Genomic DNA, 22,790 nt, shown 5'->3' with positions numbered 1-22,790 from the left:
GAGTCACAGAAGTGCTGCCAGCGGCCAATGACTAGCCCTCCATCAGAGACAGCACACAGCCCCTGCAGCCTGGCCGTGGTCAGCCTGCTCCCCAGGCCCCCGTGCACGTGCTCGGTGAGAACAAGCGGGCCGGCATCCGGCCGCATCCTCCCAGCCAAAGGCACCGCTTCGCAGGTGTAGGCGAGAAAGCCCCTCACGCAGCCCCAGCACTCCTCCCACTCGCCCCCGGACACCTCTGCCATGCTCGGGAGTAGAAAGGAACAGTTTTAAATATTTTTCTTATCTTTAAAGTGTTTATCATGGAAAATTCCCAACATATAAATAAAACAGAAGTAAGAATATAATAAATCCCACAGGTCCCTCATCTCAGAATCAACAATTTTCAGCTCATGGCAAATCTTGTTTCATCCAAGTCCTCATGCATTCTATCCTGAAGCAAATTCCAGACTGCACATCACTTCTATCATAAATCTACCAGTACATATCTCTGAGACAAGACTCTGTCCCAACACAGCCATACTGCCATTATCACAACACGCCACACACACTCCTTAACACCAAACACCTAGTCAGGGTTAAAATGTCCCTATCAGTCGCTTTTGCTTGGTTTGTCTGAATCGGGCCAATGAGGCCCACACTGCCACTGGCAGGTCCATGTTCCGACCTCCCCCCATGCCAGTACATTGAAGAACCCGGCTCCTTCGTCCCGGGCTATGCCACTGTCCAGGTCCATGGCCACACGCCACCTGCGGACCTTTGGTGAACCGGCACTTGGACAGGTTTATGACCGATACTCCTGGCGAGGCCGCCTTGTGGGTGGTGTGGGGTGCTTCCTCACAACTATGACCCAAGCACATTAATCTCTGAGACTGCGGCCACAGGGCAGTGCCTCTTCTGCCGTCCCTCTCCACCCAGGCGCTGGGCTGTGGAGGTCCAGGTCACACGAGAAAGGGAAGCCTGCTCGCCCTTAGTCACCAGCATCAGGGGGCTTCCCCAGCACCCTGCAAAGGTGACCTGTGAGATTTTCTTTCTAAAAGACATGTACTCTTCCTCTCAGATGTTAAAATCATGCTGCTTATGACTTCCAGTCCAGCTCCTCACCCTGCAGGGGTCCTTTCCAGCCCTGGGGCCACGCGGGGACAAGGACAGCACAGGCACTTCACAGGTCACTAAACAGCAGAGCATACACACACACCATGAGGCACGAAGGCTCCGCAGGTGGACCAGCCTGGAGGATGGGGACGGGCCACCACGGGCTGGCCGGCCTGCCACTTGGGTGCTGAGGGATGGGTGAACGAGTGCGCATTTGTCACCGAGGCACTGACAAGGCTCTGCGCTGCCTTGTGCTCTAATCAGTACCACTGGTCTAAACCAGTAACTTGTCTAAAACTCATGTAAAAAGAGTGAAAACACAGTGTTCTCTGAGTACTAGCTCGATCTAAAACTTCAGGGGGGTTTTAAAACACACACCTGGAAGAAGAGAGAAAACTTTCACTAGATACTCTACAGATGGCAGCGCACATGCAGCAGGGACCCAGTGACTGCTACGGCTGCAGGGGACACGCCGCCTCTGCCTGAAGCACACCAGCTGCCTCTGCCACGAGGACAACAAAAGTGCGCCACGACAGGCAATCACGCTGCTCTCACCCACACTGGCTGAGTGAAGCCCAATCCGTCCTGAGGCCTCTTTCATGGATGGAAAAGAAATCAGAATAACTCTCCTGAATCACAGGTCACGTCCTGCTGGCATCTCCAACTGTGTAGCACTAAGGAAGAACAGTCAACACTCTCATCTGGTCTCACCCAGTGCAGCAGACGGCAGAGGACACTGAGGCGGAACACACCTCCAGCAGCATCACCGCGTTGGCAGTGTCGCACAGCTGTCGGGGAGCACCCGGGGCTGCATTACGGGGACCCCTTCACTAGCACGTCATCCCAGCACCTTGTCCCCATTCGTCTGGGCAAAGCATCACTCCCTGCTCCCTCTTACCCAGCTACAATCCCATATGGTTTCATTCTTTACTGGGAATTTCCATGACACACTTTCATTCTACTCTTTTTTTTTTTTTTTTTTTGTCTTTTTCGTGACCGGTACTCAGCCAGTGAGTGCACCGGCCATTCCTTTATAGGATCCAAACCCGCGGTGGGAGCGACGCTGCGCTCCCAGCGCCGCACTCTCCCGAGTGCGCCACGGGCTCAGCCCCATTCTACTCTTTTAAAAAAGCACCCTTCAGCCCAGAGAGAGGAAGTGAGAAAATGAACGGAGAGCCCAAACTGTGCACACAACAGAGTCACAGCCATGTGAGGCAACCAAGCCAACCTAGAAACAGAAAAAACGCTCAAAGACATTCACCCGGGTTTGGATTTCCTGGTGGGACTTGGTCCTACTTTCTCTGGTTTTCATATTTGTCTTAAGTATATGTTACTTGTAAGAACAAACGTGAAACACACTCCCACTGTCCTGTGCCTGCCGACGTCGTGCACTGCGCGTCTGCCCTCTGCGGTCGCCTGTGTTGTGTTTCTCATGGCCTCTACCTGCCTGGAGTCCCCACTGTACGGCGGCTCCACACAGTACCTGGCAAAACAGACTTTTTATAACTCTCCTAAATCTAACACAGCACTAGAGAAAAGGTGGCTGGTGGGAATGGCTGTCAGCCCTGCATTAAAAAACGTCCTAACACCCAGAATGAGGGATCCAGATGCTGAAGGGCCAGGTCCACAAGAACAGGGGCCTGACCTGCCCTGCTACACCTTGGCGCCACAGGCCTCGGTCAGAGCAAGCCATCAGAACTGCTGGCTGATTCCCGTGCCTCCCACCCCACCCAAAACATCCACTGTGGGGCGCTGCCCAGAAATATGGGATGATCAACAGTCGGCTCCAGTGACGTCCTCGTCACATCAAAGCACTCCAGGACGAAGTGTTTCCCAGAGTGGCAGCGGGGCCTTCAAAACCCCAAACCCACCCCACACTGACTCTTCACAGGCTCTGTCTTCCCAACCAGGCTTTAGATTCCTCGGGACCAAACATTGGCTAGTTGTTTCCATCTATTTTTCTCCTGTGATAAGTAAACACTCAAATCAATTTTTTTTTTTTTTTTGCAGCTGGCCAGCACAGGGATGGAACCCCGGACCTTGGTGCTATCAGTACCGCACTCTAACTAGCCGAGTTAATGGGCCAGCCCTCAAATCAGGATTTAAGGATGTAATTCTTCAAGTCCTGAGCCCAGCTGGAAGGGGCCTTGGAGTCCGCCAGAGTCAGCAGTGGTACACCGAAAAGCTCCCTACCAGTCTTGCTTCCAAACAAGTAAGTGTACACAGCACTTCATAGTTTACAACGTTTCTTACCAAATTATCTGGCATAGAGGTGGCCTGGTGGAAAAAAACAGGGTACTACAGGTGGGGGCTGAAGTGTGGAGAGGCTGAGGAGTCTGCCCAAGGCTCAAGTCAGCCAGTGGTTCCAGGGCCCGTCACCCACACACAATGCACGCCCCAAGTGTGGAGGGCCAACGTCCTCAAACAGACATGCCTGACTGACACTAGGTGTATTTCCAGAATATTCTCCACCCCTCACTGTACTACCTCTGAGAGGACACCCTCCCCTCTTCAAATTCATTTCACTTCCAACACTGCATCCCAAACATTCGCTCCTCTAACCTGAGGACAGACACACGCAGAGTAAATAAATTACCTCGCCAATTTCTTTAAAAAGGCTTGCATGTGACATTTTGCTTCTCTAAACATATAGAAAATCAATTCTTTGGAAAAACAAATCACCTTTGTTTTCCCAATGTATTTCGCACCTTCTCTCAGCTAGATCATAAGGCCCTACATGCAGAAGGCAGGCCCCGGCCCCCCATCAGCTTGGTGCCCACCCCAGGGCATGGCAGGGGGCAGCCGGGTGACTGAGCTGGGACTGAGTCAGAGGACAGGGCTGGGGAGCGGTAACCCACTTCGCAGCCCCATGTCCAGCACTGCTGGGCTGACGGGACTGTGCCCAGGGGCTCCTCGCGGTTGGCTGTTTAGTGCTCAGTGTGCCAGACACCCTCCAACTCCCACTTTCCCACCTGAGCTTCCTCCCATAGCCCATTCCATGAACATCATCCAGCAAGCGATGTTGCTGAGGCCCAGCGAGCCGCCCCTCACGCGCCCCGTCTGCCAGGCTCTCCTGGTGAGGACAGACCACAGGCTCTGGAGCCATCCCACTCTCCAACTCCAAAAACTCCAAACACTAAACAGGGAGGCAGGGGAGACCACGAGGTGGGGTGGGCTCCTCCCCTCCCATCTTTGTCGAGAGCGCTGCTTTCCTAACACCCCAGAAAAAACCGGCAGGGGTAACACCTCATCCAGCCCAGCGCTCACAATGCGCATCAGCAGGATGGTGGCAAATTCTTTTCAGCAAAGAAGACACTTAGCAAAGAGACAGGAGATGGAGCCCACGGCACACCTGATCCACACTGTGTTAGTCTGTTTCTGCTGCTTATAACAAAATACTTGGAACTGGGTGATTTATAAGAAAATAGTTTCGGAAGCTAGGAAGTCCAAAATACAGGGAACACATCTGATGGGAGTCTTAGTGGTGGTGACAGTGACCCAGGGGTCTCACAATGCAAGATGGTGGAAGCAGAGAAAGCAGAGAGAGAGACAGACTCTCCTCTTCTTTTAAAGCCCTCAGAACCACGCCCCTCACCACCATTTTTAATCCATTCACTACTGCAAGTTCCTACAACCCAATCATGTCTTCAAGGCTCCACCTTTCAATTACCATAACAGGATTTCCCACCCTCTTACCAGTCACAGTGGGGGCTAAGTTTCTAATGCATAAAACGTGGGGGACACAATTCAAGCTTCAGTGAGTTTTGGGGGAACACAATTCAATCCACTACACACACTGTCCCTAGAAGCCTTCCTGGGAGTGAGGCAGGTGTCACCATGACTCCTCACATGGGCTGAGCTGCAGCAAGCAGAGACTGGAAAGGGCCCTGAAGGAACCCCCAATGGCTTCCGTGGTCTCAGAAGCAAGGCCATAGCTCCCTGAGGCCCATGACCCAGCCTCACCACGTCCCACCCCAACAGGCACAAGGCCAGTCTCTCCAGCTCTTACTCCGTTGGGTCCTCATGCATCTGGGCCCTCTACCTGGACCCCACCTTGTCCCTTACAGGGCCCGTCCTATCTGAACGAAGCTTCCTCTGGCAGTCTTCCTGGACAGCTCCTCTTGCTCAGTACCTGCCATGAGGCCCAGCCACGTCCACCACCCACGGGCCCAGCCCTCAGCAGACGTCACCTTTCAGGTCAAGACACCGACCTGGACCAGACTGTCCAGCCTCACGTTGGGCTCTGGGCAAGTTATCGATGTCCTTGTGCCTTGGTTGCCCCATCTGTAAAGTGAAGATGCCAAGTAAGAGCCACTTCTCCAAGGTGTGGGAGGATCAGACGCACCAGCAAGGCAAGTGAGTCTCTCCACTACAGTGAGCCAGGGCACTCAACACAGCCTGGCACTCGCAGGTGCTGGGGACACAGTGCCGAGCAAAAGCCTGCTCACAGCCCACAGAGCAGGGCCTAGAGCAACATGCACACACAAAGAAAGGTCAAACTCATGGTGACCGACAAGTGCCGTGCCAGGGACACTGTGACAGGGACACTGCCTGGCCCTAATGGAGAGTGACGACTGACCAGAGTCCCAAAGTGGGGGGAGGGGAACTCTAGGTGGAGAGACCCCAAGGCAGGGGGGGAAGGCGGCCCTGCAGGCAGCTGAGGACTCAGCAGGGCTGGTCAGCAGAGTCAGCAGCCGGACCACGAGGCTGCGGATCTCAGTGCGGGTTTTGTTCTTTGTTCCAAGAGCCACGGGTAGCCACTGACAAGCAGGAAGAACTCATAAACACTGCGACATTTAACCAGATTAAGGCAGATGACTCTGACAAGCAGCTCGGTGGTCATGCTGGCCAGCGAGAATTGCAGACTGGCTGCCACTCCTTGCCCTGCATGCCCAGAGTCACATTCAGGCAGCTGCTTGATGGTCCTCATCCAGCCACGCACCTTGCAGGCCATCTCCTCATATTAACGTGGTAACCAACAGCCCTGTCTGGTCTCAGAGATTTGGGCTGAAGAGAGCAGGTTTCATCGTAACATCGTGTATGTAACTCCGTGGCTACAGATGACTGGCGCAGCAGCCTCCTCCCTCCATGTCCTGAGTTGGCAGCGGGGCAGAGGGCGAGGATGGCTGCCCACCGTGATTCAGCCTCCTGGCTCCTCCCGGCCTCACCCCAGCCCCCAGCCCAGACTCCTCCACCGACTTGACCTCTCCACTCAGCTGTGCAGGCCAGGCATCCCTCCCGAACCCCCGATCTTCCTGCCCAGGGAGGCAGCGCTCCTAAAGGGGCACCAGGAGAGAGGAAGGAGTGTACTGGGCCCCGGGAAACCCATGGTTTGGGCTGCAGATGCAACCACGCAGGGAACGGGGCACAGTACAAAGCCTATCCAACAATTCTGGATTTGCCCTCAACCTTAATAGGCCTCCAATAGGTGGAGCCTGCCTTTTGAAATACAGACACAACTGCTGACTTGAAAAGGAAAAAAGAAAAAAACTTGGTTTTCTCCCAATTTGTAACCAATATGACACTCTTGTCACGTGGGTGAAAAGAACCACAGGCACAGTGCTGGTTGCACAGGCGACAGTCACTCCACAAAGTGGCTCCAGGGTGCGGGGGAGATGGCTGCCAGGCTCACTTCCACTTTGACACCTTTGTTTTGTTTTTGGCAGCTGGCCAGCCGGTCCAGAGACCCTTGGCCTTGGCATTATAACACTGCAGTGCTCCACCAACTGAGCTCACTGGCCGGCCTACACTGACACCTCTGATCAATACAATGCTGGGTAAATTTACCAGTGTGAGCATTCCATGTTCGGAGTCTGCCCTATGCCAGTGTCGAAGTACAGTCTTCAAAAAGCTAAGAGCGCAATTCCCACACACATGCAGGGTAAACACGTGTCCAGGATGTCCTTCAACTGACTGCAGAAGGGGCCGGTCGGAGGGTAAGCCCGGGAAAGGGAGCACTGGGGGACCTCACGACGAGGCAGCAGGGACAGCAGGGCTGAGACAGAGATACGTCCTACAGGGCAAGAAAAGCCATGACCTCTGGGGTCTCTTCTGCTGCTGGACAGAGGTTGTTTGCTTCTTTCCCAGAGGAGGTCTGTGAGTTCATGTGCAGCCTCAGAGGCTGGCTGAGCGGTGAACAGCAGGGTCAAGCAAAGGGACATCCCCAGATAATGAGCCATCAGTGAGCCCCAAGATGACACTGAGAGGATATGAGACCCATCTTTTTGTCATAGTTCCAAATTCTGACAAGTATTTCCTGAACAGCAGGATGTAGAAGGAAACTAGCCAGAAGGGGACACTGCCTGGTCAGTGCCCAACCCCAGGCAAGTGCCAAGGCCGTGCCCAACCCCAGGCAAGTGTCTCCTTCCCTGTACTCTCTCGTGCTCCTAGGAGACAAGATGTGGCCTTAAGTAAGTTCTGGCCAAAAACCATCTACAAGCCTAAAGTGCAGTTCTACCTGGAAGGCAGAGCCCTGGCTTCTGCTCATTGGCAGGACACTCACAAACCTGAAGTCACCTCAGAAGGACGAGCGTGCCTGTGCTTCTCTCTCTTGCCCCCCAGCCCAGGCCCCACACACCATCAGCTCTGCCCCAGCACGCTGGTGCTGACCCTGTGCCCCGCTGTATGCCATTGTTGCCCAGCTGGTTCCTGGCCATCGGCTCTCCAGAGAGCAGCCAGTGACTTTTCATTGAAACTAGATCTCCCTGCTTAAAAGCATTCTCTGGCTTCTTGACTGCCGAGGCCCACAAGCCTTGAGCCCGTGGCCACCTGCTGCCAACCCATCAGGAACCTTCTCATTCGCCCCCCTCGAGCCACATGGGCCCATGCAGAGTTCTCTGGACACAGTAGTCCTGCTGCCTTGGGCTTGCACACTCACTGTTCCCTCCGCACAGCCCTTCACTTGGCTGCTCCTCCTCTTCTGAGTCTCAGACACTGCCTCCTCCAGGCCCTCCTCCACTGCCCTGTGCCAAGCCTTTCAGTCAGCCTGCTTGTTTTTCTGGGGCTTACAATCTGTGGTCAGCTCACTTACTTTACTTGTCTGTCTGCTGTCTGCTGTTCCCTCAAAAGTGCAGGTTCCAGCGGATAGGGACCGTGGGCACTGCCGATCTCGGCCTGCCACAGAGCTCGGGGCAGGCAGAGCACCCAGTACACATCCAAACAGGTGCGTGAACTACTGCAGAGCAGACCCAGGCTCTATTTTCACCTACAAACGCACTGGCAGGGAGAGGAAAGTCTGGTTCCACCAGGGCGCAGAGGCAGAGGATCTGCCCTGATTTCTCAACCTTCCCGTGCATCAGCAAGTCAATGGCAAAGCCACAGTCCAGATAAAAGGCATCCCACCCCACGTCCTAGTGAAGGGGCATGCCGACATCCCACACAAGGCCTCTGCCTCTGAACGAGCGCCACCTGCGCGAGCTGGGAAGGCCAAGGCGGATGAGGGAGAATTTCAGTTGCACAGGCCACCCTCCGCAGCTGAACAGGCGCCAGCAGTCACTGCGAGGGTCCCGGCAGATGGACGGGTATTCACAGCAGCACAAAAGATATGACAGTCTAGTTTATCAAGTAAAACACAAAACATGACAAGGTCTGGCTCCAGGGTACCAGTCTCATTCAGCGGGTAGCCTCGCCTCTCCTGCCCTTCCCACCTGTCTAGGTCCCACTACACAAAGGAAAGAAGCCTCTAAAACAATGCAAATGGAAGCTTTCACTGGCCGTGTGCCCCCCGCCCCACCCACACTCAGGGTTTTTAAAGCACCAGCTGGGAGGCACAGAGGGCCACCCCTCCTGGCTCAGCACAGCTGGGACTTCCAGCAGAAGAAGCCCACCCACGTGCCGACTCTCACTCCCACTCACCAGTGTGGCTACATCAGTGCCGCAGGCTTAGACACACTTATGACATAATTTCAAATTTGTTTGTCAAGTATCTCTGTTCCTTGACCTAACAAGATCAAGCCTTTCACCATTCCTTGTCATGTTCTAAGGGAAAAGTCTACAGAGGTCTGATTTATGATCAAGCATCAATTAGTTCTAGAAAATGGTTAAAGATTAATTAACCTCCGAGGTTCAAATGAATGCGCTGAGTGCTGTGTTTAAGGTACAGAGCTCCACTACGGCTTCTTCACCCTCATGAAAAGCCCAGGCAACACAGGCTCTCTCATCCCACATCCAGCCATGAGAGAACATTCTCTCTCTGGTGCAGGCCTCTCCTGGCTGAGCAAAGGTCTTCTTGGAGAAGCTCCAAGTTCAAGCCACAGGTTTAGGATACATAGGCCTGGGTAGAAATTAAACCCACATACCAACCAGTAGAGCCTAGCACAAATTATCCAAGTCACCTATGGCCGGTTTGAGAAAACCCAGGTGCACTCCACTGCAGCCTTGACTGGGTGTGGAGTGTGGGGTCTGGTCTCCTCTTCGTTCCCAGCATTTCGCCCAGATTTGTTCAACCAAAACTGTACACAGTACAGTCCTCAGCACTCCAGGGTGTTTCAGGGCAAACGGCAATTCCAATGATGTCAACCTCTCAGTTAAATGTTAAAGTGTCACAACGTTGACAGACAAGAAAGGAAAAGCTGCAGAGAATGGTCGAGTCCCCCAATTTGCCTTCAGTCAGGAAGGAGGGGCGGTGTTTGTGGCCTGGGTCCCTCTGCTACATGAACTGTCAGTTCTCTGGTCTGTAAGGCTCTTCTTAGTGGACAGTCCCGTGCTGTGCCTTCGACAACGTGCGGGCAGCCTGGTCTCACAGCTGAGCCTGCCTCACTAGCCGCGGCTCCCGTGACAGTGGGGCTGCATTAGGCGACTTCTGGGCCCACAAGGAGGCTGCCTCCACTGCCAGACTCTAACTTTCTCTCCCACCATCTCAGCGCTGCCTCCAGAGTCCGGGTGCGCTCCCGCAGCCCTCCCGGGCCAGGCCCTACCACCTGCACCTCCTGCCTCCCTCAGCCCTTCTCTTGTCTTCTTCCAGTGAACAGATAACAGGCCCTGTGGGGAACACCATAGTCTAATGCACCTCCAGGAAGTCCAGGGCAGACCAGGGACACCTCCTGGCAGCAATAATGAGCATCCTGCCCCCTGTCCACAGGAGACATGGGAAATGACCATTTCCCAGCCACCCGTCCATATAGGCACAGGACGTGAGCCGCTGCAGCAGAGCCCAGTCTGTCACTCAGCTTGTGACCCCAGGTAAGCAAGGCAACCTCACTCAGCCCCACACACCACCTCCCTCAGCATAAGAGCATTAAGGCCTTGCAGGGCAGTTCCAGAAATACTGCACGTGGGGTGATCTTTCGAGTATCCTTAAGAATTCTAGGGCCAGTGACAGAACACGTGCCCTGCTTCCCAGCTCTCTGCTTGGCAGAGAGTGCCAGACAAGGACACCCGCTCCACCTTCAGGGCACACTCCTGTGGTCCACTGAGTCTTTGCAGAGACATTTCAGAGATTTCAGAGGTCAAAGTACAGATCAAAGTGTGGCCTCAGGCCACAGGTGTCCAACTTCCATCACAAAAGGAGGTGGCATCACAGACAGAGCTAACCACCACAGCTCCGGGCCAAAGGATTTTCAGGAACACAGCAGGGTTTTGTTTTTCAAAGTACTTAGAAGTGACAGGCCTAAGCCAGATCTACATAAACACTAGAATGGCACTTAGCTACACCAAACAGTAGATCTTTTGTTTGCTAAGCCATCTTCTTATAAGAAAAAACATTTCCCCAAACTTGAAAAAGCCAGTGAAAGTGAAGAGCTAAAGCTCCTTTAGGGAAAGGAAGGTGAGCTGAGCTGTGGGTAGGGCACTGAGTAGAGCTGGGGAAGAGCCCCCACCCTTCCCTTTCTGCTCATTCCAATTAGGAGGCAACAGGGGCACAGGGGGTGCAGACGCTCATGTAGCTCAGGCTCCCCCCACCGAGGCTACCTCAAGCTGAGGAGCAGAGCCTGCACCATAACAATGCTCTTCCTAAAAGCCACAGGTGTGCAGCGATTGGGGGCAGGGGGGCTGGATGGGGGAAACTGGCTGGAAACTATTTTCAGGGAAGCAGGAAGAGGCAGCCGAGAGGGCCCAATTCAAGGTCTGTGTGCTCCAAGGGGATCAGCAGCATGACCCAATTCGCAGGTGACTGGTCTGGATCAAAGTGGTGACAATGGGAACAAAGACTACAGACACAGCACACACTGGACCTCTGCACTGCTGTGGGTGACGGGCACCTCTCCACTGAGGGACAGCCCTCTCAGGGGAGACAGCGGAGAGCATGGTGCCATGCGGAGGGGCTGCCTGGCCTTCAGAGAGGGCAGCTCTTTCCCACATTTTGTAGGGAGTTTGCTGAAATCAGGCACAAAAAGTGTCCTGAAGTCAATCACACAGGAGGCAAAGGGTTAGAGTGAAGGCCTCCTTTACTGATGAATTTGCTGATTCTAAGGTTCTTGTGTGGTGGATGTCCACGAGGGGGAGTTCATATGCCACGTTTCCCATCTCCCTTGGTCACGGGCCCTTTCTTGCAGGTGTCCTGCGGGTTAATGCCCTTAGATCAGTGATCCTCCCATTTTGGGGCTTGTGCTGGCAGGACGCTGGGCTCCCCCGACCCCAGTTTCTGACTCAGTAGGCCTGGGCTGGGGCTGACACGTGCATTTCCCAGGTGACACCACTTTGAAAACCACAGCCTTAGAATGAGTTCTGGGGGGGCCGGCCCGTGGCTCACTCGGGAGAGTGCGGTGCTGATAACACCAAGGCCACGGGTTCGGATCCTATATAGGGATGGCCGGTTGCTCACTGGCTGAGCGTGGTGCTGACAACACCAAGTCAAGGGTTAAGATCCCCTTACCGGTCATCTTTTTAAAAAAAAAAAAAAAAAAAAAAAGAATGAGTTCTGGGGACCATGAGTGGGACAGTCCTCAGCGCCGAGGGCTCTGTGTCCCTTTCCACCCCACCTATGCCTGGGGAAACCTCACGGGCTTGGTCTGGCTCTGGGACCCTCTGCCTCAGCACCCTGCAGCCCCCTCTCCTCCTCGCCGTGCTATTGCCCCCACTGGGCAGGCCGCGGTTGCCTCTCACTTTCAGCCACGTCTGGCTTCAGTCTCAGGCCCAATCTTTCTGCCCTGTCTGGGAAGATGGACAGCCTTTCAAAGGTTACCTTATTTAGTTAATTTCATCACACCATTAGGTATAGATTTTACTATTTCAGACCTAACCTTCCTTCCAAGTTCCAGGGACAATTTTCAAGTCTCCCTACATGCTGGCTCAACTCCAGAATCATCTGCAATATCTGAATCTGGTTTATGATTTTTATATTTCAGGTACTAAACTGAAAAAAACAAAACCAACATGCACAAAACAAGTGACAAAAGTCTCGCCAGGGTGAGCTGCATTTGATTTACATATCCATATTTACACATCTGTGTTTCCGCCACAGAATAACGAAGAACTGAAAAGTCTCCATATTACTGAATTGCTTGTTTTTCTAAAAGCAAAGTCTATTATAAAACCAAAAAGCCCACTAAGGAGTTTTCTGTCCCTTCTTTGCAGTCTCCGATCTCAGTTCTGACTAGTGAGAACAGTAGGGACTTCAGAACACTTTAGACCGGAGAGAACAGACTCCTGAATCAAACAGCCCCAACACCCTGAGATAAGAAGAGGATGCATTTTAAAGATAATCACTGACATTTATGTCCAAAAGCCCTATTCAGACTTGAAAAAAAGTTTGCTTATAAATCTGTTTGAATATGAGAAAAACACAGCTTAAACACAAAGGTTGAGGTAGAAAGAGCAGCAATTAGTTGCCGCTCTCGCTCACTGAGATGTGTAATTAGAGGTTAGCACACACTAGCCGAGTCCTGCCACCCTCCGTCCTGCGGCGAGGCGCTTCCACTTCAGAGACGTGCACACCGTTCCGAAGCCCCCGGGAGGGAGCTGCGAGCCCTCCTTGCACCTCTGCGGGCACAGCAGCCAGTGACTCAGGGTGCGGCACGAGGCGGCGCGGAACAGACGCGCCTGGGGACACCCGGGGGCCTGGGGGCGGACGCGATTCCGAGGGCTGCAGGTCTGTGAACAGGCGACCTAGACGACATGCCTTGCGGGTCCCCGGACCACTCGGATTTCTCGGGTGTGGGCTCGCTCTGCGTATCCACCATACGGGAGGACAACGACGCCGACGACCCAAAGGGAAGGGGTGGCCGGGGGTCCGAGGCAGGAGCGGGGATCCTGGGCGCGGGCTGGGGTGCGCGCGCGCGTGTCAGGAAACGGCCGGACGGGAGGGACACCCGGAGGGCTCCGACCAGGCTCGGGGAGGCGGGGGCTCCCTTCCTTCCGACTCCGCCAGGCGACGGGAGCGCCGGGCCCGCGCGCCTCACCTCGCACGTCCGCGGCCAGGGCCCGCCAGGTGGGCGCGTAGCCGATGCAGTGGCCGCACCACGACGAGTAGAACTGCACTAGCCACGCGGCCGAGCTGTTGGTCGTGGCCGCGCGCACGCCGCCGCTGTCCAACACCCGCACGGCGTCCTCGCCCGCGCGGTACAGCCGCGCCGCGCCGCCCGCCCCCGGCCCCGCCGCCGCCGCCGCCGCCAGCAGCACCAGCAGCCGCGGCAGCCGCGCGACCCGCGCCGGGGGCGGGCACCGGGCTCGGGCTCGGGCTCGGGCTCCCGGGCCGCGCGTCGCCGCCCCGGCCGCCGCCATGTTAGAATGCCGCCGGCGCGCCGACCTTTCACCTTGGCAACGGCCGTCACGCGCCGCGCGCCGGCCACGCCCACACCCGCGGCCCCGCCCCTCCGCCGCGTCGGCCACGCCCCTCCGAAGGCGCTCCCTCCCCCCTGCAGCGTGGATCGCCCCCGACGGGCCCCGCCCCGCCCCCGCACTCGTGGCCACGCCCCGTTGGCCCGACCCCGCCCCGCGCTCGTGGCCGCGCCCCGCCCCCGCCCCCGCCCCCGATTCCCGGAGTCTGGGCTTGGGTCGCCAGAGTCAGCGAAGTGGAAACTTACGAGGGCGGATGAAGTGGGAATGTCAGGCAGACAGCGAGTCGTGATTTTAGTCTAACCGTGTCCCATATGTGAAATGCACATTTAACGGGACTCTCTTAAACATAAAAACGATTCGCTGTGTATCTGTGTAGCCGGGCTCCCGTGTCAGTGTTCTCCGGGCCACCCTACCTAGGGCGTCGGAGGGTCTGCGGCCCTGGCCTCGACTTTTGAATGAGATTTTAACTCTTAGGAAATGTAGCAAAAGAGCCACGCCAAGTTGGACGGCTCAGTGAGAAGTTTTCGGACGTCCACGTCGACCTCGGCTGCAAGGCCCGTTCCTCCGCAAACCTGGAAAATGAAGTTCCGTTCACTCTTTTCCTTAGTTGAACAGGACCCTGGTTTTTAAATCGCTATTCCTCATTTTCACACACATCAAAATCTTCTCCCCACTACGTGACCCAATGAAACAGGGGATGAGGAGCTGATTTGGGTCGGCAATGGTCATCCACTGGCCTGAAGTTCAGATTCTTGTTCTAGACGGCCGTGCACTTACGGGCCATTAACTGTTATAGAAGTAAAGGTTATGATTTCAACTTAAAGTGCATTTATACCAGTGCAGTCGTCTATCTGCTCTTTATACAGCAGTCCCTTGTTATCCTCGGAGGGTTGTTCCACCCCCAGTGGAGGCCTGGAACCTTGGGTAGCACCGAACCCTGGATACGCTATACCTTTTCCTGTACGTACATACCTATGATAAAGTTTAATTTTTGAATTGGGCACTGTGCTCTTATGCTTTAAGGGCTATTATTAAGTAAGGGCTACTTGAACACAAACACTGTGAGTCCATGACAAGCAATCTGATAACCTAAATGGCCACTACGTGACCAAGTGACAAACGGGCAGGTAGATACATAGCATGGATACGCTGGACAAAGGCATGATTCACATCCGGCAGGACAGACAGGGACGGCGTGAGAGCTCATCGCTGCTCAGAACAGTGCCCTATTTAAAACTTATGAATATTTATGAAATTTTCCATTTAATATTTTCGGACTGTGGTTGACCACAGGTAACTGAAACTATGGAAAGCAAAACCATGGGTAAGAGGGATTACTGCATCGTGGGATTCTGTAAAAGATTTTGTTTGAGAAAAGGGTTTTGTGGCTAACAAAGCTAGAAACCCCTAGACAAGATGATCTGAACCAGAGGCCCTGGGCAGAGTGCTTGCTCCCTGTGCCCCGGGTGCCATTCTCCCCACTTGCTGATTCCTTTCCTCCTCCGCTAACATTTACTGGCTTCTGCTCTGTGCCCTGGGAATGAAGCGGGAACAAAACCAAGCCTCTGGTGCCTCTGGGTCTGCATTCTAGAAGACGGACCCCAAACAAGTGAACAGGCAAGGCAGCTGGTAAATGCTATACAAAGCAGGGCAAGGGAATGGGCTTGAGGGGTTTTACCCAGGAGGGTCAGGGAGGCCTCTCTGAGAAGGTGACCCGTGAGCGGGAGGAGGTAGGAGAGGAGGGGGTGGCCCAGGCAGAGGAACCACAGATGAGGAGGCCCTGAGGTGGCAGCATCGTTGCAGGAAGAGCAGGGAGCCTAGCATGGCTGAAGTGGAGCCAGCCCAGGAGAGCACCCACCGAGAGGCAGCCGGAGCGAGAGCGGGTGGGGCCCCACGAGCCAGCTGCAGACTTGAGCTTTAACTCCAGATGTGATGGTGGCCACGGGAGGATTTTGAGCACGGAGCGGTCCTGCCCTTCTTGCTGCTGTGTGGAAGGGGCAGGAGGGGAACCAGGAGACCCATGAGGGGCCATTGCAGCCCCTCAAGAGCCAGTGGGACTCAGCAGAGATGGGTGGCGGTGCTGGCAGGAAGGATCAGACACTGGGCACGTTCTGAAGGTAGAGCCAGGGTGGGGGACAAAGAGGGGCTCATGTCTGCCCGCACGGTTTTTTGGCCAGAGTAACAGGAAGAATGGCATTGCCCATGGCTGAGATCAAAGACCGCAGGGGACTGGGGAGGGAGAGCTACTTGAGAATGAGGTTGGGAATCAGGAGTTTGTTTTGGGCTGTGACATTTGAGGGACATTTTCAACATCTAAGGGCGGTACCAGATCGGTGGTTAGATGTGAGAGTCTGGAGCTCAGAAGGGACGCTGGGCTGGTTGAGGTCCCCAAGGGAGGCCGTGGGACAGAGGGGGAGCTGCACACCAAGCCCCAGGCCTCCTGCTGCAGGGCTGAGGAGGAGATGGGGAGCGGAAGGGGCAGCAGCGAGGCCGCAGGGGTGCAGGGGAGGGGGTGTGCGTGCAGCAACCCGGGATTCAAGAAGACCATGCACAAAGAGTCGGGTTAGGGTTGGGGCTGAACAAAAACAGAGAATCAAGACTCCCAGCCGGATTTGGCTCATTGGTGGCCGGATGGTCTGCATGAATGCAAGGCACAGAGCAAGACTGGGGGTGTTTCCAGACAGCATGGAGGAGAGAGAGAACACTGTGAGGACCGGTGGCTCTTTCGAGGAGTTTTGCTGAAAAGGGAAGCAGAGAAATGGGGAGGGGGGGTGTAGGTCCAGGAAGGTGCTTTACAGACGGGAGACATTGCCACAGGTCGTAGGACCACGCCAGCAGAGTGCGGGAGGAATGAGGGGTGGGGTCCCGCATGCACAGACATGGGAGCGGGATGCTGGTGGGTTTGGCAGTGGGAAGGCGTGAACATCTCTTCAGATCCCTTCTATGTTCTTAGTGACATAGGAAGCAAGGTCCTCAGCTGAGGGCCAGGAGCCTAAGAGGCAGCTTGCCGTGTCTGCCTCTCCGGGCTGGCCTGCCAGGATGGGATTGGGGCTGGGAGACTGGGTTTAACCAAAGTTGGATTTTGGCCAAGTAAGTATAAGACAAGGAAAGAAGCAGTAGTGGAGGGGAGGCCATGAGGAAGAGGGAAGATGGAATCCAGCCTGGCTGGGCAGGACAGGGGCTTGAAGGGACAATGGACAGACAAGGGGTCCCTGCACCCCTGCACCTGCCCAGCTCAGCCTCTGCTGAGTCATTGGCACTTGCCGTGTGCAGGCTGCACCACCCTCCTGGCTGCCTCTCCTTCCGTGCTGGGTGCCCCTGGAAGGCCCCTGCTGCCCTTGGGGTGGAGTCCAGACTTGTGTCCGGCCTCACATGCCCCACCCCCACACTACTGACCACAGGTAGACAGTTGGCCTCAGCCTGGAGGGCACGGCCACAGAGTCACATGCTGACTGTGGAGCAAACAGCCCAGCATCTGGCCATCAGGTTGGCAAAGATGGTTGAAGCCGGGCTGCAGGAAGGGTCTGGCTTGCTTCAGCCCCCACATGCACACTCGCTTCACTCTCCCAGATGGATTTTACTTTCTCAGCACTGTCCTAGTCTGCTCGGGTTGCTATAAAAAAACACCACGGACTGGGTGGCTTAAATAACAGATGTTTATTGCTCACAGTTCTGGAAGCTGGAAGTCTGAGATCAGGGTGCCAGCAGGGTCGGGCTCTGGTGAGGCCACTCCTGGGTTGCAGACGGCAGGGGATGTGCACTCTGGGGTCTCTTCTTTTTTTTTTTGTCTTTTTTGTGACTGGACGTACCGTGCTCAGCCAGTGAGCGCCCCGGCCATCCCTATATAGGATCCAAACCCATGGCGGGAGCGCTGCTGCGCTCCCAGCGCCGCACTCTCCCAAGTGCGCCACGGGGTCGGCCCATGGGGTCTCTTCTTATGAGGGCACTGATCCCATCATGGCAGCCCACCCTTGTGACCTCTTCTAATATGTCACATTGGGGGTTAGGGCTTCAGCATGTGAATTCTGGGATATCTTCAGTCCATAATACACACCCAGAAGCCACTGGGAGGGGCCGTGTCTGAGAAAAGGCAGTGTCCCCCCTCCTGGGCTCTGGTCCCGCTGTCATTCACAGCTCCTCCTTAAGGGCTCCCAGGTTCCCCATGGAGGTACTGTGGGCACTTCAGGTGGGTGCTGTACTGGCCCCTAAAAAGCAGCAGCTAAGGTGCTCCTGCTCCCCCTCAGCCATCTGGTGGCCAGTCACCTGCTCCACCTGTGGTGGCCCCAAGGTGTCCTAGAGTGAGTCCCTCCCTTTCTGCTATACCCCCCTCCTCTCATCGGGTCCCATCAAGGGTCAGATGGCAGCAAGGGTGTCCCTCCTATTCCTCTCACTGGTGGTGTGACCCGCCCCATCACATGGGGGAGGAAGGCTGGGGCCCCTGGACGCTGTGAGCCCAACTGGAGGGGTACCTTCAGCATACTGGGGAAACACGTCACTCCAAACCTGCTCCGTGGAATCGAGCCACCCAAGCAACCAAGCTTAGCTCAGCACTGAGAGGCTGCACCCTAAAAACCACATCAGAGTTTCTCAAATCCAAATAGCCACTGGCCTTAGGGCACACAATGGATTTCACAAAAACTTCAGGGAAGCATGCACATGTGTCATAAAATGCAGCTCAAATTCAGAAACGCTAAAATGGGAGTGGGTGGAGAAGGGGCAGGTTGCACCTTAGAATTCCAGAAATGCAGTGATGCTAAAGCTTCCAGTTATTGAGCCACAGACCCTGCCTGAAACCCCACAACCCCCATAACCTTGTTGAGTCTGCCCCACCACCCTGCACTGCATGGGTCCTAGACCAGGCAACTGCAAGACACTCTATTAGTGTGCATGCTCCTGAGCAAGACAACAGCCTGTTTGTGACCATTTGCAGACACCCTGACAAAGATGCACTCTGATTTCAAAGATGTGCTTCTTGGAGCTGATGAAATAAGGTACAATTATTCCTGTGTTACAGAGGGGGAAACTGAGGCTGAGAGGCTGACTACTGCGGGTGGTTAAGAGCAGATGGCACATACGTGACAGGTGCTTCCCAACATCCAGGAGGGCCCATTCCGATGCTTGTGTCGGGGACAAAGGCAGAAACCCCCTCATCAGCGCCAAGCCTCCTCCCTTCCCAGCATTTAGTTGTCCCTGATCCTGCCAGCTCGTGCCCCCACAGGTGGGCATGAGCCCTGGAGGGAAGTCTGGCCATCCCTGCCTCAGGGCCCTCCCTAGAGGGCGTAGGTTCTGCACGGGGAAGAGTGACAAAGCAGGCAGACAAGCTTCGACTGCACCCGGCTCGGGTGGGCCGTCCCATCCATGCCCCCTCTTCAGTGGAGTGGCCCAGCTGCTTAAGGGCACCGCCCATTCTGGGAAGTGTGTGAGGAGGAATTAGGCACCTCACGCCAGCACCCCAGCACTTGCCATAAGCCAGGGGTCATGCCTATGGGCACAACCCTCTATATTCTCACAGTGACACCCTGAAGAGGGTGACAGCTGCCCTCTGGAGGCTGTGGATATGGAGTATATGGGGGTCCCTGCCACACCCCTACTGAGAGGTGAAACAGGGCTTGGGACTCAGGCAGCCTCAGAGCACAGGCTGGCTCTTAGCATAATCGGGTGCCCACACAGTGTTGTGCAACCACCTGGATGGACAGAGCCAGAGGGAAAAGCCCCCCTACGGGTGAGCACAGGCAGAGGAGGGCCATGGGGAGCCCAGGGCAGGGCCTGGTGTGTGCATGTGCATGTGTGTATGTGTGCGTGTGCGTGTGGGTGACCCTGTCTTGGCCCCTAGGACTGCCGTCAGGGTTTGCAGACACCAGAGCCTGCTCCCAACTGTGTTCCTGGGGCATCAGGAAGAGGCCTTTGCTTGGGCAAAGAGAGTCACTGGTTGGGGATAAATGCAGAAAAGCAGTTTGGCACTTGGCGGCTGCCATGGGGTGGATGGACAGGACAGGGAACCAGGAGGACTTATGTAGAGCCTATGGACATTCCTCGGGGACCCACGGCTGCCTGGGGAGCCAGCATGGAAAAGGTCTGATGTCCTGAGACTGGTTTTGTCTGGGCGTGAACTAGACAGGCTGGTCCCCAGGGCAGGAGAGCCTGAGCCGACAGGGACCTGGCTCCAGTGGAAGGCGGGTGAGCTCACAGCGCCTGCCTGCAGGAGCCAGACAGCCCGGGCATACAGGGAGGCACCGTTGGGATGGCCCCCGCCACATTCCCTGGGAGTGTGTGCAGCTGTCACCCCTTCACAAACGGCCCTGGTGGCCTTCACATGTGTTTTATGAGAGTGGCTGATACGGCCGCACAGGGCAGGGAATCAGCAGGACTCATCAAGTCCGTGGGACGTGTGGGATGGGAGGCCACAGTCACGGGCATTTTATGCAGGAGGGAACCGTTAAGCAGGGGACTGAAAGAGACCGATCACGGGGAAATTAAATGCGGGGTTTAACTGAGAAATAATCATTTTCTATGAAAGATGATGACTCCTCTTGAGGATGGTATCCAGATTTATTGGCCCGAGCGGTTACTATGGATCAGCGCCGAGGCAGGCACACGAGAGACCTTGAGGGACAGAGCCGGACTGCAGGCTCGCCCGGTCAATATATCTGCATGCCAAAGCCCTCGGCTCTGCACACACAGTGCTGGGAGATTAAATGCCTGATGCCTCCAGTGGATACACGCTTCCTCCCGCAGCCAGGGTCACTCCATGGCTCTGGCCCCCTCCGCCTGGCTGTCGTGGGGAGGCGTGGCCTGGTTTCTCATCAGTTCCCCACGACCAGCCTCCCTTCAAGGGCACCATGCCACGGGCCAACAAATGACTCCAGCAACATGACACACCTGCTCGGCACCCAGGGAAGGTCATTCTGGACCTAGCCGCATGTGCAGCCACCGCGCTGTGCCAGCCATCAGCACCAAGACAGGAGACTATCGGATTTCAGGCAAATCTGCCGAGTTTTCGTGTGGGAGATTTATTGCTATGCCAGACATGTGCGTGTAAAATACATAATTCCTCTCTCATGGCCTCATAAATCCAACAGGGTCAGCAATAAACAGAACAAAGTAAAAAATTACAGACGAATTTGTTCAGAAAAGTAGAAGGCCACCAATGAGAAGGCTGTAGCTCACGATTCATTCTGAAGTTCCAGGTGCAGAGTTGTAGCAGTTTTCCCTCGTCGGGACCAAACCTCTTCCCACTGTGAGGTGAGCTGGGAATAGCTGGTGCAAAATCAGATAAATTGTCTTAACTGGCACTTCCCCTTGCTGTGAGACATGCTCACGGTGAGACGGAGCCCTGGCGGAGGTCGGCCTGGTGAGTGGTCCACCCAGAGCTGAGCGAGGACCCTGAGGCTGGAGAAGGCAGCTGGGCCTGGCCAGGGCCCGGCAAAGGGCTGTCTGGAGAGGGGCTCCTGCCTCATGGTGCCCTAAGGGTCCTGGGGCTCCTCATCGGAGCTATGGGGCCAAGGTCACAGGCAGCTCTATGTATCCTGTGACCCGACACGTTGGGACTTTGCCAGGAGATGTCTCCTGCTGAGGCGAATGTGCACGAAAGTCTGGGCATCCTCAGGGGCCGCCCATAAGTGCACTTAAGTGAATGAGTTCCTCTCTTAAAGCTGAGGACACCTGAGGCTCCAGACAGGACAAGCCTAGTCTTGGAAGGATCACCACCGGGACACAAATATTTCTAAGGCCAACGTGCTGCTCATCAACTCCGGGCTCCCGTTCATGTAGGGACCTTCTAATTCAGGAGGAGAGTTGGAAAAGGATAGATGGGTGGATAATAGGTGATAGAGAGATGAATGAATGATTGATAACAGATGATTGGCAGATATAAACAGACAGAAGATGGATGGCTGATTGATAGACGGATGATAAACAGAAGATATAGAGGATCAATGGGAGATGGACGGATGCACAGACAGATCAGAGAGCTGGGTGGAAGGTGGATGCATAGACGCAGATAATGGATGGCAGCCAGGAGACATGGCGATGGCTGGTGGGTGAGTGGCAGATGAGATAAACAGCCGAGAGATATATACACAGACACATACTGCTCCGTGACACAGAAGGTCACTTCTGAGGGGCCCAATCACAGTGTCAGTGAGCTTCATCTGAATGAATACTAATCACATTGGAAGCAGATTCGAAAGCTGCTTCCATCTGTAAAATAATTTATTGCTGGGCTAATTTAACACTTTCCCAGGTGCACAGAAGACACAATTCAGGACAAAAATGCTGAAAATACAGAAGTGACACCCTCCTCTTCAGGACACTTCTATTCCCCAAAGCAAGGTACTTTAGGTGGAGTCTGTTAAGATGGTTTCTAGTGAATTCCCTTGAGCACAAGCTCAAAAGTGCTCTCACACTGGAATTTTGAAAAAACCCTTCAGAAAGGAACACACACACTACCCATCAGCCTGATCGCACTGGGGAAGATCCGGCTCAGGTCCCCGCTGAGGCCCCGAGACGAAGCCTCCAGGGACCTGGCGGGCAGGGTGTGACTCTGCCGCTGTTCCAGTCTGGGCCCCAGTGCCACAGCAGCTAGGATGGTAGCTGTGGCTGCAGCGCTGCTTTGGCTGCGGGGGTGGACCAGTTGGCCTGCTCCCAGGACTACATCAGAGCCCAGCAGTGGCTTGAGGAGGTGGCTCCTAGGGCAGAGGTCACTGCCGTGGTGGTCTGTCCTTCAGTCCCCTGAAGACCAGATGAAGAAAAGCACCCAGGCTGCTCTCCTGGGGAGACGGTGCTGAGCCCGCTCCAGGGCCACCTTGTCCCACCCTGCGGAGACTCCTGCCCCCATCCCCCTGGGTCCCCTCGCCAGGTGAGGCCTGAGGCTCTGTGGGGGATGTTTCATTCTCATGATTAATCTTCTCATGATTTCTTTCCCCACAGGAAATCATCTTCATACCTGAATCAACAGTAATGCCCTAGACTCCCTGCGTGATTTC

General features: G+C 55.2%; 1 protein-coding gene across 1 annotated transcript in view; it reads right to left on the bottom strand.

Moving 5' to 3' along the window:
• QSOX2 (quiescin sulfhydryl oxidase 2) overlaps positions 1 to 13,787 on the bottom strand; it is a 35,381-nt gene extending 21,594 nt beyond the window's left edge. The window contains exon 1 of the mRNA XM_063082480.1: positions 13,428 to 13,787. Within this exon, the coding sequence (XP_062938550.1) occupies positions 13,428 to 13,749 (322 nt within the window). The 5' untranslated portion in view covers positions 13,750 to 13,787. The remainder of the gene's footprint in view (positions 1 to 13,427) is intronic.
• Between the last annotated feature and the right edge of the window lie 9,003 nt (positions 13,788 to 22,790).

The sequence above is a fragment of the Cynocephalus volans genome, chromosome 17, assembly GCF_027409185.1.
Source record: "Cynocephalus volans isolate mCynVol1 chromosome 17, mCynVol1.pri, whole genome shotgun sequence".
Classification (NCBI taxonomy): Eukaryota; Metazoa; Chordata; class Mammalia; order Dermoptera; family Cynocephalidae; genus Cynocephalus; species Cynocephalus volans.
Note: the sequence above shows the minus strand (reverse complement) of the source record. Positions and strands in the feature narration are given on the sequence as shown.